At 43.6% G+C, this 14,887-nt stretch overlaps 1 protein-coding gene across 1 annotated transcript in view; it reads right to left on the bottom strand.

Moving 5' to 3' along the window:
• Positions 1–11,737: 11,737 nt before the first annotated feature.
• Positions 11,738–14,887, bottom strand: part of SLC6A19 (solute carrier family 6 member 19) — an 82,683-nt gene continuing 79,533 nt past the window's right edge. The window contains exon 12 of the mRNA XM_073332433.1: positions 11,738–12,291. Within this exon, the coding sequence (XP_073188534.1) occupies positions 12,082–12,291 (210 nt within the window). The 3' untranslated portion in view covers positions 11,738–12,081. The remainder of the gene's footprint in view (positions 12,292–14,887) is intronic.

Raw genomic sequence — 14,887 nt, 5'->3', positions numbered from 1 at the left:
TCCTGCCCCACAGTGATTTACTGCTCTATTGGCTGCCCTGGGCATCCAAAACATACTGCTGGGAAGGGTCATATGACTGCTCTTGTGGCTTCCCTTTGCTTCTCCATCAGAAAGTCATTTTTCTGCAGGGAAGCAAAGAAATCTATGGGGGACATAAATTCCCCAGGAGTAGATGTCTAATGGAAGCTTATGTCATATTGATTCATAATTGTTATGTATTTATGTACAGTTTATATTTTAAAAATTGTATATGTGCATTGAAAATACGTTTTAGGATCTGTGTCCCAGCCAGAGTTGATAAACAAATTGTTTCTAGACAAAGGAATGTTGATTTACCTGTCTTCTTAGATTCGTGTGTAAATTAAGCATTATAAGTCAATACAATGGAGGAAATCAACATTTGCAGAGGAAATCAACAGGGGGATGTGAATTCAACGGAGGAAAGCACACTAGAGTCTGAACCCTATGGGGGCAGGGTCATGCTGACTCTGGAAACAAAGACAATGACCTCTAGGAAATACAAGGAGAAGCAAAAGGACATTTTCGTATCCATTTCACTGAGGAACATCCTTGGCAAAGGGGAGTGATTCATGAACCTGGTTTGACTGAAAACCAGCAAGCTCTGCAGAAAAATTTAGGTGAGAGATTTTTTAGACAAAGAATTGTAGCCTGCTAATGTTAAGTTTTAGTTTAGTAAAATCATGTTATACTCTTGTTTTATTTGTAACCTGTTGTTCTTATTACCGTTGCTTGCTTTCCCTTAAAATCTTTACCTTTGTTAACAAACTTACATTGGTTTTCACCATAAATAGATTACAGTGCTGTGTTCTTATTGGAATTGATATTCAGTTGAATCACGCAAGTTGCTATGTTACTATGCCTGTGGGAGTAGCAAACGTGGTAACTATTGTTCGTGTCCAGCAACAGGGCTGGACACTTGGGGACAGGGGGAGGGAAACACTTCTGAGACGTTCGGGACTGGGGTGCATTAAGTGTTTAAATGTAAAACAAAGTAGAAACTGGCAGAGCGAGAGGAGAGTGCTTTAATGTCTGAAGGGCTGACATCCAGCCACCACAAGAAAGACTCCCTCTGACTGGAGGCAGGAGGGTAGCATGGTGACCCACAGTCCAGGAAACCTGAGAAGGTGTCACATCGCTGTCAAAACTTTGCACTTTATTTCGAGTCTGACTTTGTCTAGCTTCAGCGTCCATGCTCTGGATCTCATTTATGCCCTTCCCCGCTATATTAAAGAGCTGTGTACTATCAGAAATCTCTTCCTCATGTACAAATATTGTAGTCTGTGATCGAGTCACCTGATATTCTCCATGCTTACAGATTATAAAGACAGAAGGGATTACTGTGATCTTCTCATCTGATCTCCCGTATAACATATACTTCCTTCAAATAATTTCTGTTTGAACTAAAAGCATATCTTTTAGAAAAAACATCCATTCTTGATTTAAATTACCTTCACTCTTAAAAAATTACACCTTATTTCCAGTCTCAATTTGTCTAGGAGCTTAAATCACATTTTCAAAAGAAATGTATGTACTTTGGAGCCTAAGTCCAATTCATTTTCACTGAGACTTAGGTTCCTAAGTCACTTATGCCTTGCAATGCTGCACTAAGCAACACTTAAATCCTTTAAAACTCTGGGCCATGGTGCAAGAACTCATCAGGTTTTACAGGCTCCAGAATTAATTCTCCCTGCTCACATTTTGTTTAAAAAGCTTTAGTCAAAAATTGCAGCCGCAGTAGCTTAAGATGAAGAGTCCTGGTCTACTACTGTAGAATGAAAAGGCGTACTTGTGGCACCTTAGAGACGAACCAATTTATTTGAGCATAAGCTTTCGTGAGCTACAGCTCACTTCATCAGATGCATACTGTGGAAAGTATAGAAGATCTTTTTATACACACAAAGCATGAAAAAATGGGTGTTTACCACTACAAAAGGTTTTCTCTCCCCCCACCTCACTCTCCTGCTGGTAATAGCTTATCCAAAGTGATCACTCTCCTTAAAATGTGTATGATAATCAAGGTGGACCATTTCCAGCACAAATCCAGGGTTTAACAAGAACGTCTGGGGGGGTGGGGGAGGGAGGAAAAAACAAGGGGAAATGTGGCTGATGTTATTAGGCTCTGTGATGGTGTCCCCTGACAGGGTGCCCACATATCTATTTAGGGGACACCATCACAGGGCCTAATAACATCAGCCACACTATCAGAGGCTCATTCACCTGCACATCCACCAATGTGATATACACCATCATGTGCCAGCAATGCCCCTCTGCCATGTACATTGGTCAAACTGGACAGTCTCTACGTAAAAGAATAAATGGACACAAATCAGATGTCAAGAATTATAACATTCATAAACCAGTCGGAGAACACTTCAATCTTTCTGGTCACACGATTGCAGACATGAAAGTTGCGATATTACAACAAAAAAACTTCAAAACCAGACTCCAGCGAGAGACCGTTGAATTGGAATTCATTTGCAAATTGGATACAGTTAACTTAGGCTTGAATAGAGACTGGGAGTGGCTAAGTCATTATGCAAGGTAACCTATTTCCCCTTGTTTTTTCCTCCCCCCTCCCAGACGTTCTTGTTAAACCCTGGATTTGTGCTGGAAATGGTCCACCTTAATTATCATACACATTGTAAGGAGAATGATCACTTTAGATAAGCTATTACCAGCAGGAGAGTGGGGTGGGGGGAGAGAAAACCTTTTGTAGTGGTAAACACCCATTTTTTCATGCTTTGTGTGTATAAAAATATCTTTTATACTTTCCACAGTATGCATCCGATGAAGTGAGCTGTAGCTCACGGAAGCTTATGCTCAAATAAATTGGTTAGTCTCTAAGGTGCCACAAGTACTCCTTTTCTTTTTGCGAATACAGACAAACACAGCTGTTACTCTGAATACTGTAGAATAGTGTAGTGTTAATTAAACTACAACAACTCTTTTATTCCTCTGCTGACTATGTAGGATACAGTCACTTCACCCTCTGACTGAGCCAAAGAGTAGTTGCATTCACAGACAACCACATTACAACTTCTGGGTCAGGAACTTTGTCACTTTTTTTGGCATCTTCTATGTCATATCCTAATTTCTTCCAGTTTAGAGTGGGCCAGTTCTATCAGGTTAATTGGTTAAGCTTCTCTTACCCAACAGGAAATGAAACCAGATATTATAGGGATAACAGAAACAGGGTGGAATAGTAGTCATGACTGGGCTACAGGTATTGAAGGGTATGTGCTGTTTAGGAAAGACTGAAATAAAGGTAAAGGTGGTGGAGTAGCACTGTATATCAATGATGAGATAGAATGTAAAGAAATAAGAAGCGATGAAATGGATATAACTGAGTCCGTCTGGGCAAAAATTAAATTGGGGAAGAAAACTATTAGAGCCTCCCCTGGGATAGTACTTGGGGTGTGCTATAGACCGCAGGGATCTAATTTGGATATGGATAGAGCCCTTTTTAATGTTTTTAATAAAGTAAATACTAATGGAAACTATGTGATCATGGGAGACTTTAACTTCCCAGAAAGACTGGAGGATGAGTGCTAGTAATAATAATAGGGCTCAGATTTTCCTAGATGTGATAGCTGATGGATTCCTTCAGCAAGTAGTTGCTGAACCGACTAGAGGGGATGCCATTTTAGATTTGGTTCTGGTGAGTAGTGAGGACCTCATAGAAGAAATCGTTGTAGGGGATAATCTTGGCTCAAGTGATCATGAGCTAATTCAGTTCAAACTGAACGGAAGGATTAATAAAAATAAATCTGCAGCTAGGGTTTTTAATTTCAAAAGGGCTGACTTTCAAAAATTAAGGAAATTAGTTAGGGAAGTGGATTGGACTGAAGAATTTATGGATCTAAGGGTAGAGGAGGCCTGGGATTATTTTAAATCAAAGCTGCAGAAGCAATCGGAAGCCTGCATCCCAAGTAAGGGGAAAAAAATCATAGGCAGGAGTTGTAGACCAAGCTGGATGAGCAAGCATCTCAGAGAGGTGATTAAGAAAAAGCAGAAAGCATATAGGGAGTGGAAGAAGGGAGGGATCAGCAAGGAAAGCTACCTTATTGAGGTCAGAACATGTACGGATAAAGTGAGACAGGCTAAAAGTCAAGTAGAGTTGGACCTTGCAAAGGGAATTAAAACCAATAGTAAAAGGTTCTATAGTCATATAAATAAGAAGAAAACAAAGAAAGAAGAAGTGGGACCGCTAAACACTGAGGATGGAGTGGAGGTCAAAGATAATCTAGGCATGGCCCAATATCTAAACAAATACTTTGCCTCAGTCTTTAATAAGACTAAAGAGGATCTTAGGGATAATGGTAGCATGACAAATGGGAATGAGGATATGGAGGTAGACATCACCATATTTGAGGTAGAAGCGAAACTCAAACAGCTTAATGGGACTAAATCGGGGGGCCCAGATAATCTTCATCCAAGAATATTAAAGGAATTGGCACAAGAAATTGCAAGCCCATTAGCAAGAATTTTTAATGAATCTGTAAACTCAGGGGTTGTACTGTATGATTGGAGAATTGCTAACATAGTTCCTATTTTTAAGAAAGGGAAAAAAAGTGATCCGGGTAATTATAGGCCTGTTAGTTTGACATCTGTAGTATGCAAGGTCTTGGAAAAAATTTTGAAGGAGAAGGTAGTTAAGGACATTGAAGTCAATGGTAAATGGGACAAAATACAACATGGTTTTACAAAAGGTAGATCATGCCAAACCAACCTGATCGCCTTCTTTGAGAAAGTAACAGCTTTTTTAGACAAAGGAAACGCAGTGGATCTAATTTACCTGGATTTTAGTAAGGCATTTGATACCATGCCACATGGGGAATTATTAGTTAAATTGGATAAGATGAGGATCAATAGGAAAATTGAAAGGTGGATAAGGAATTGGTTAAAGGGGAGACTACAGCGGGTCCTACTGAAAGGTGAACTGTCAGGCTGGAGGGAGGTTACCAGTGGAGTTCCTCAAGGATCGGTTTTGGGACCAATCTTATTTAATCTTTTTATTACTGACCTTGGCACAAAAAGTGGGAGTGTGCTAATAAAGTTTGCGGATGATACAAAGCTGGGAGGTATTGCCAATTTAGAGAAGGACAGGGATACCCTACAGGAGGATCTGGACGACCTTGTAAACTGAAGTAATAGTAATAGGATGAAATTTAATAGTGAGAAGTAAGGTCATGCATTTAGGGATTAATAGCCAGAATTTTAGTTATAAGCTAGGGACGCATCAATTAGAAGTAACGGAGGAGGAAAAGGATCTTGGAGTATTGGTTGATCATAGGATGACTATGAGCCGCCAATGTGATATGGCTGTGAAAAAAGCTAATGCGGTCTTGGGATGCATCAGGAGAGGTATTTCCAGTAGGGATAAGGAGGTTTTAGTACCGTTATACAAGGCACTGGTGAGACCTCACCTGGAATACTGTGTGCAGTTCTGGTCTCCCATGTTTAAGAAGGATGAATTCAAACGGGAACAGGTACAGAGAAGGGCTACTAGGATGATCCGAGGAATGGAAAACTTGTCTTATGAAAGGAGACTCAGGGAGCTTGGCTTGTTTAGCCTAACTAAAAGAAGGTTGAGGGGAGATATGATTGTGCTCTATAAATATATCAGAGGGATAAATACCAGAGAGGGAGAGGAATTATTTAAGCTCAGTACCAATGTGGACACAAGAACAAATGGATATAAACTGGCCACTAGGAAGTTTAGACTAGAAATTAGACAAAGGTTTTTAACCATCAGAGGAGTGAAGTTTTGGAATAGCCTTCCATGGGAAGCAGTGGGGGAAAAAGATCTATCTGGCTTTAAGATTAAACTCGATAAGTTTATGGAGGAGATGGTATGATGGGATAACATGGTTTTGGTAATTAAATATTCATAAATAGGCCCAATGGCCTGTGATGGGCTATTAGATGGGGTGAGATCCGAGTTACCCAGGAAAGAATTTTATGTAGTATCTGGCTGATGAATCTTGCCCATATGCTCAGGGTTTAGCTGATCGCCATATTTGGGGTCAGGAAGGAATTTTCCTCCAGGGCAGATTGGAAGAGGCCCTGGAGGTTTTTCGCCTTCCTCGGTAGCATGGGACACGGGTCACTTGCTGGAGGATTCTCTGCTCCTTGAAGTCTTTAAACTACGATTTGAGGACTTCAATAGCACAGGTGTGAGGTTTTTTTTGTAGGAGTGGTGGGTGAAATTCTGTGGCCTGCGTTGTGCAGGATGTCAGACTAGATGATCATAATGGTCCCTTCTGACCTAAATATCTATGAATCTATGAATCTATGTTCACAATGGTCTCTTCTGGCTGTGGAATATATGAAACGACAGAGGGGGTCCTCTCTATTCAGGAATGCCAACTGAAAAAAAATCTGTTTTCCTTTAAATAAGAAAATTAACCCCCACATTTTAATGTCTATCTTACAAGTCCCTTTACTGTCTATCTTACAAATGAGGACTTGTGAGGATTTAGTAATTCAAGTACCTACATTTCTCCATACACTAACTCACTGCCTTAAAGCATAGCTATACTTTTTTGCAACGGGCTATCTTTGTTATGTTGGAAAGTCAGGATGGATTGGCTAAGACTTGATCTTTTCTTTAAAAAAATGTGCAAAGTGATACATGTGGACAAAGGGGATAGCTGGATAAAAGAGGCTTACAGTGAGGGCCTTAAATGCTCTGGTGCTTAATACTTTAATGATTACTGTAGATGGCACCTCCATCAATAAATGGTGCAGTATCTGTAAGGTGGATAGAAAGCTGGCTAGATCATTGGGCTCAACGGGTAATGATCAACAGCTCGATGTCTAGTTGGCAGCCAGTATCAACTGGAGTGCCCCAAGGGTCGGTCCTGGGGCTGGTTTTGTTCAATCTTTTCATTAACTATCTGGAGGATGGCATGGATTGCACCCTCGGAAAGTTTGCACATGACACTAAACTGGGAGGAGTGTTAGATATGCTGGAAGGTAGGGATAGGATACAGAGGGACCTAGACAAAAGACAAGATTGAGGCAAAACAAATCTGATGAGGTTCAACAAGGACAAGTGCAGAGTCCTGCACTTAGGAAGGAAGAATCCCATGCACTGTGACAGACTAGGGACCGAGCAGCTAGGCAGCAGTTTTGCAGAAAAGGACCTAGGGGTTACAGTGGACAAGAAGCTGGATATGAATCGACAGTGTGCCCTTGTAGCCAAGAAGGCTAACGGCATTTTGGGCTGTAAAAGTAGAAGCATTGCCAGCAGATGGAGGGCCATGATCGTTCCCCTCTATTTGGCATTGGTGAGGCCTCATCTGGAGTACTGTGTCCAGTTTTGGGCACCACAATACAAGACGGATGTGGAAAAATTGGAAAGAGTCCAGCAGAGGGCAATAAAAACGATTAGGGGGCTGGAGCACATGACTTATGAGGAGAGGCTGAGGGAACTGGGATTGTTTAGTCTGCGGAAGAGAAGAATGAGGGGGGATTTGATAGCTGCTTTCAACTACCCGAAAGGGCTTTCCAAAAAGGATGGCTCTAGACTGTTCTCAGTGTTACCAGATGACAGAACGAGGAGTAATGGTCTCAAGTTGCAGTGTGGGAGGTTTAGGTTGGATATTAGGAAAACCTTTTTCAGTAAGAGGGTGGTGAAGCACTGGAATGGGTTACCTAGGGAGGTGGTGGAATCTTCTTCCTTAGAGGTTTTTAAGGTCAGGCTTGACAAAGCCCTGGCTGGGATGATTTAGTTGGGGATTGGTCCTGCTTTGAGCAGGGGGTTGGACTAGATGACCTCCTGATAGTCTATGATTCTATGATCAATATCTTAGTGTTAAGTCTTGTATAGTTATGTTGTTGTATTTGACCTGGGGTGGTAGGGTAGGTAGAGGTTAGCAGGAAGCTGCGTCCTGACTCTGTGTGCTGGAGTTAATGCTTGCTGTGTCCCAATACATCCCTGTGAGTCTATCAGTGAGTATTACAACTCGTAGCAGTAATTTCAAAATGGCAAAAGGACTTTTGCCTGAGAAGTAGTTTATGGTCACGCAGATGAGATTGGAATCTGTGAGTAGCTGACAGACTGAGCTGTTGCTCTCTGTGAATGAGTTGGTAGATGAGAAAGCAGTACAATACCTAGTAGTGGTTTTGGATAGTGATTCCAAAGCCTTTTACTAGCAGCTTGCCTGTGCGGATTGTGGTTCCTATAGACAGTTATGCAAGCATTTACACAACTGCTATGAGGGGGGATTGGCCTTTTTGAAATAGGAGAAAGAATGGCAAGTAGACTGTCTTCTGAGAGTGGCCAATGCTAGGTGCTTCAGAGGGAATGAACAGAACAGGTAATCATCAAGTGATCCATCCCCTGTTGCCCATTCCCAGAAGGACACCTGTGGAAAAGGATTTGCAAGCTGTCTGAATATACATTCGCAATTCACCATAAACCTAGAAAGCAAAATGTGGTTGTGGATGCTCTCAGCTAGGTAAGGAGCAGTGAGACTAAATTCACCCTGGTCTTCATCTAGCAAGAACAGTCTAAGGACCCTAAGTTATGTTCAGTGCACCAACAGATCTATCAAAGGAGACCCAGGCTGGGCAGGTCCAGCACAGTACCAGGAATGATTATCCTGTGATCTGGCTACCAAATTGCTGGTGCATGAAGGTAAAAGGATTGTCTCTTCCAGCCAGTTTACAGAAAACAGTACTAGAGTGCCTTCATGATCATGAAATGGCAGGCCATCTGGGGTATAACTGAGCAGTGTATTTTTGGCAGATTTTTTTAGACTGGGCATGGCTGCAGATGTTAAAGACTTGGTACTTTCCTGTCTTGCCTGTCCAGAAAGGAAAGCTGCAGCAAGGAGAGGCAGGACTCCCTTAGGGGAAATGCCCCAACCTACTAAGCACAGGGAGTTCACACACACTGACCACTACCAGAAACACCAGGTGGCAATTGATAGCTGCTGGTAATGTATGTGATGGCACAGTCACTGAAAGATAGAAGGAATGATACAGTTACAAATACATTAATGAAACATGTAACATAGCAGTTTGGCCCTCCAACTTTTATCTATAGTGATCAGGGGAAGGCATTTGAATCACAATTACTACAGGAGGTTTTCCAACAATGCCAGGTAACTATGTGAGGACCAGCATTGCCCACCTGCAAGTAATGGGGAAGTGGAGAGGGTAAACTGCACCATTGGTTCCATGCTTTGAGTCCAACAAAACTGGGATCCAAAGACATGTTTTCATAGAATCTCAGGGTTGGAAGGGACCTCAGGAGGTCATCTAGTCCAACCCCCTGCTCAAAGCAGGACCAATACCCAATTTTTGCCCCAGATCCCTAAATGGCCCCCTCAAAGATTGAGCTCACAACCCTGGGTTTAGCAGGCCAATGCTCAAACCACTGAGCTATCCCTCCCCCACAAACTTGTTTTGTCGTCTTTGTCTAGAAAACTAGATAGCACTCAGCTAGCTATTACTCTCCCTATGAGATTATTCTTGGACTCTGCAAACCATGCTTCCCTGTAACAATGTTCAGGCAACAGGGCCTTGCTTGTTCCTGCACCTACACGTGTGTGACGCGGCAGATTGTTATATCAGTGATCTAAGAACAGCATTCCAGAAGGTAGCAGTGGAACAGATGAGCCAGAGGTGAGCATGCCCACAAAAGATGTCAGGAAAGAGGAACATTACATTCCCATCCCGGAAGGCGAGAAGATGTGGTTACACAACTGGAAAAGGCAGTCTGGAAAAAATCCCAGACTTACTCCTTTTTAGAGGGGCTCGTATACAGTAATTCAGAAACTAAACAACTTATTCTTGCTGATAGAAAAAGGAAGAGGTAGCCTTGCTGCAGAGGCTGATTAAGGTTTCCTGCCCTGGGCCAAAGCAAGTGGGGAGAGCCTCCCCACCCCTTCTGACTTTGGTCCCACCCCCCATTCCACCCCTTCCACCTGTGGCCCCGCCCACAACACCATCCCTTTCTGGCCCTTCTCCCGTGGCCCCATCCTGTTCCACCCACAGTCCAGCCCCATTCCTCCGCCCTCCGCCCACTGTAGCCCTGCAACCCTTTTGCTCCTTTCTGCCATCCCGCACTGCAGCCCCAAGACGGGAGAAGCTCTGTCCTTCTGCCATGACCCCGGGGCCACAGCAGGAAGTGAGAGCTCCTGCAGTCCTGGGGCCACAGCCGGGGTCAGGGCGCTGGGGCTTCCCCTGCCACCTGGAACTTCTGAAGGGAACCAGGGTTGGGGCGCTGGCAGTTCTCTTGCTCCACCCACCAGTCCAGCACTTGTGCCGGGGACCAGGGTCAGGGCACTGGAGCTTCTCCAGCCCCACCTGCCTGCCCAGCACTTCTGCCAGAGACTGGGGTTGGGACACTGGGGCTTCTCCCACCCCACCTGGCACTTCTGCCAGGGACCAGGGTTGGGGATCTGTGGTTTCCTCTGCCCTGCCCCACCCATGGCTTCTGCCAGGGCTCCAGGCTTCCACTGCCCCATGGCAGATTTCTTCTGGGAGCCCATTTTTCTGGGGCCCCCAATTGACTGGTACTTCTGGGCATGGGCCTCATGGGCCCATTGGCAGATTTGCCACTGCCTTTCTATAGTCCACTGAAACCTGATGAACAGATTTATTGAAAGAAAAGGGAGAGTAAACACTGAGGATGCTCCTCAACTGTCCCAGAGGGATGCAGAACAGGATTTGAAGGTACCCTAGCAGATTTTTGTTCCTTAGAGTGGGAGACAAGTTTGCAGGCAGAATTGCCAGAGTATTTTCGGGACCTCAGCACACCGCAGTCTTCAATGCACAGTCTGGCCACAACAGCTATGCCTAACCTGGAGGATGTAAACCCTCCAACTTGCTAATAATCTAAATCCAACTATGAACAATAGCTCCATTGTTAAATATGGGACTTGAGCAGGCAGACTTACACCGAAGCTTGTGTGGATGGCAGACTACCTGGATTCCTAGGAGTTACTGTTTTAAATCCTTATTTTACTGGAGGGGATAAGTTGTAATGATTAGTGTAGACAGCACCTCCACCAATAGATGGTGCTATAACTTTATCTTAGTATTAAGTTGTGGTCTTGTTTGTTGTAGCTGGCCTGGTAGAGAGTTAACAGGAAGTTCAGTGCTGTTTGTGTGTGCTGAAGTTAGTACTTGCGTGGTCCAATAAATTCTATGATTCTATAAGCAAGTATTACAATACTGTATTAAAGTGAAGTGAAGGGGTGAAGATCTTATCCCAGCTTGCCCTAGGGTTGCCAACTGTCTAATCACACAAACCCAAACACCCTCACCCTGCCCCTTCCCTGAGGCCATGCCCACTCAATCCCTCCTCCCTACATCGCTTACTATCCCCCAAGGAGGGAGCATGCCTTAGCCCCACTGCACCGCCGGACTTTCAGTGCCTGTAATCTCCCAGTTTGGCTTCAGTAGCCTCCGGGAGATTCCAGGAGACTCCCGGCAAAACCAGGAGGATTGGCAGCTCTAACTTGTCCCCTGTCAGCTCCCTCTGCCATCAAGGACATTGTGGACAAGAGGTGTGTCTGAGACCACTCCTCCTTCCACTGTTTGTTAAATAGGAGCTAAAGAAGGTAGATTGTGCCATTCCCTGAGCTGCTGCTGCTACTCTCCTATATTGTCAGCAGGGGAAAGAACTATCTGCTGGCAATTAGAAAGTAAAGGGGAAGTTAGTGAACTATCCAGAGGGTATAAATAAATCAAGATATGATTTTCATACTTAGAAATGTTTTAATATTTAAATATTTAAAACTTTCACTTGAGGAAAGTATTTGTGATTCTGTGCAACACAATGATATCTGTGGTTAAAAACAATTGAGTGTGCAAGGCAGAGGTCAGCATAAAATTAGTGTTCACATTAGTTCTCCTGCCTGAACAGTCAGACACTGAAATCAGTTACTGTAGGATTCACTTAGTTTCATTGTTCCCCTAGGAACCTCACATCATTGCCCCTTTATGACAATGGAACTAACTATGGATTTCATTTACATTTTTTGGTTTGTTTTTCCTTCCCTCACTAACTAGGTTTTTTTTCCATCTCTTTGAAATATGTTCTCATGCACGATTCTTCAGGTCTCCATTCACAGAGGGCTCAGAAACTGAGATGACAAGGCCCTGATGTCCATCTTGTTCTTGACAGCAATTTCTGATGCCTTTGTAGATGGCGAGGACAGGGATGACCAAACAAGGCACTCCAGCCAAGATTACAATGATGGCATACACCCAGTCAGGATATCCAACTTTCTCTGATTTGGGGAACTGATCCTGTGAGAATAAACAATCAACTTTCAAGGACTTGTGGTGGGCAAAATATATAAGAACATTCAACTCAGGAATATAGTCCTGGAAGGGACTCTCTTTGGTTACTGAGTCCAGTCCCCTGATAATACAAGCAACCCTGTTATATCCCGTTCATAAATGTATCAAGATTCATCCTAAAACTAGTTAGGTTGTTTGCCCCTCTAACCCCATTAATAGATATAATAAACAGTAATACAGAGAAAACCCAGAACCATAACATTAATTCCTCCATAACATTATTTTAACTCTGAAAGGATAAGGGAGTATTTGTAGTTTATGCATTAAAAGATATAAAACAAGATTTTTTAAAAATAGCTTTTATAATTTGAGTTCCACAATAATACCATTTAGCATTTAACATCTTAAAAGCACTGATGAGGTTCAACAAGGACAAGTGCAGAGTCCTGCACTTAGGAAGGAAGAATCCCATGCACTGCTACAGACTAGGGACCGAGCGGCTAGGCAAGCAGTTCTGCAGAAAAGGACCTAGGGGTTACAGTGGACAAGAAGCTGGATATGAGTTGACAGTGTGCCTTTGTTGCCAAGAAGGCTAATGGCATTTTGGGCTGTATAAGTAGAGGCATTGCCAGCAGATGGAGGGCCATGATCGTTCCCCTCTATTTGGCATTGGTGAGGCCTCATCTGGAGTACTGTGTCCAGTTTTCGGCACTACACTACAAGAAGGATGTGGAAAAATTGGATAGAGTCCAGCAGAGGGCAACAAAAATTATTAGGGGGCTGGAGCACATGACTTATGAGGAGAGGCTGAGGGAACTGGGATTGTTTAGTCTGCGGAAGAGAAGAATGAGGGGGGAATTGATAGCTGCTTTCAACTACCCGAAAGGGCTTTCCAAAAAGGAAGGATCTAGACTGTTCTCAGTGGTACCAGATGACAGAACAAGGCATAATGGTCTCAGGTTGCAGTGGGGGAGGTTTAGGTTGGATATTAGGAAAACCTTTTTCAGTAGGAGGGTGGTGAAGCACTGGAATGGGTTACCTAGGGAGGTGGTGGAATCTTCTTCCTTAGAGGTTTTTAAGGTCAGGCTTGACAAAGCCCTGGCTGGGATGATTTAGTTGGGGATTGGTCCTGCTTTGAGCAGGGGGTTGGACTAGATGACCTCCTGAGGTCCCTTCCAACCTTGATATTCTATGATTCTATGGTACACACATTGACTAAGTAGTCCTCACAACATCACTGTAAGATAAGTACAGTAAGTTTTTGTTTCAGATAATTAAAATGAGAAAAAGGAGAGGTTGAGTGATTTGTCCAAATTCACAGATTAAGTCATTGTGGCATAGCTGGGGCTAGACCACAGGAGTTCTCTGGTGGTGTCACCTGGTCTATGCTCTAGACTACAGTGACTTCTTTGTTACTGCAAATTCTATCAACCTATTTTTTTTCTGCAGTAGATGGGGCTAGATTTTCTGAGCCTAGAGGGTTTTGTGTATGTTCTGAGTCTACCTTGTCAGGTTTCAGAAGTTTCATACCTGAGGGTGGCAGCTCTGAGAGGTGGCTCAGTTGGTTAGGAAGAAACAAGGAGCTCAGGGGTGGAGTTGAAGACCTGCCAAAGTATCTCCCCAAAAAGTGGCTTTTGTGCAAGCCTTCCCTCTTTCAGCTCCCTGACACCCCCAAATGTCTTCTGTAGCACTGCAAGCTCATGAGTCCCATGATACTAAGTATTTGTCTTAAAGCCTCAATTCCTGGATTCATGTGATTAAGTGAGAATTTCCATTTTCTTCTTTTCTTTTTTAAAAGTAAATTTCTAGCCATAGAAAAGCTTGAAAATTTGTATCAAATCCACACTGAAGGCTTAAAAATCAAAAGATAAATAAAAAGAACCCCAAACTTCCCATTTTTAAAAAATCAAAAGTTTTTGGGACTAACTCATGAATTTTGAATGATGGGGAGTTTGCAATAAAATTTTTGCCCAGACTTTCCTCTGACGTCCCCTCCCAAAGTGGCTTCTCCTTTAGGAGATCACAAATAAGAGACTCTTTGGATAGGGCTCAAGGTAGACAAACCCCACCTGTGGCAGCAGAACTACTGGCTGCAATGTCATTCAGTCTTCCTATAGGGCCAGGAGGCTGTGTCCTGTCCCTGAATATTTTAGTGCTCTTTGCAGATGCAAGGAAGAGGAGGCTGTGGCCCCTCTTGGCAGAACCCTTGAAAACAAGATGGAGGGTAGCATTTGGTGCCCCTGGGGAAAGCAGGAAAAGAGGTGATGGAGCTTCCCCAGAAGTCTGCTGAGGTAAGAGGTGAGACCTGTGTCCCAGGGGCTAACTGTAGGGGTTTGGGGAGCTGGCATACACTGTGAAAGAGGGTAAAAGAGATGGAAAGACCCTGGGCATGATTCACTTAGGGCGGGGAGGGAGGTAGAGTTTCAGGGCATTATCAAGTTGTGAAAAATCTTAAGTGGGGAGTTGGACCAGTATCTTTATCCTCTTCTTGGCCTGAGGGTGGTGAGGCTTCTGACCAGGGCCAGATGGTACAGCTCAGCGGTGCAAGGCTGGGGAGCTGTGAGGAATTGGCTGAGGCCTCCCTATTGTTAGTTCATGAGTG

This window comes from Lepidochelys kempii, chromosome 2 (assembly GCF_965140285.1).
Source record: "Lepidochelys kempii isolate rLepKem1 chromosome 2, rLepKem1.hap1, whole genome shotgun sequence".
Taxonomy (NCBI): Eukaryota; Metazoa; Chordata; order Testudines; family Cheloniidae; genus Lepidochelys; species Lepidochelys kempii.
This window is presented reverse-complemented; position numbering and strand designations above follow the sequence as displayed.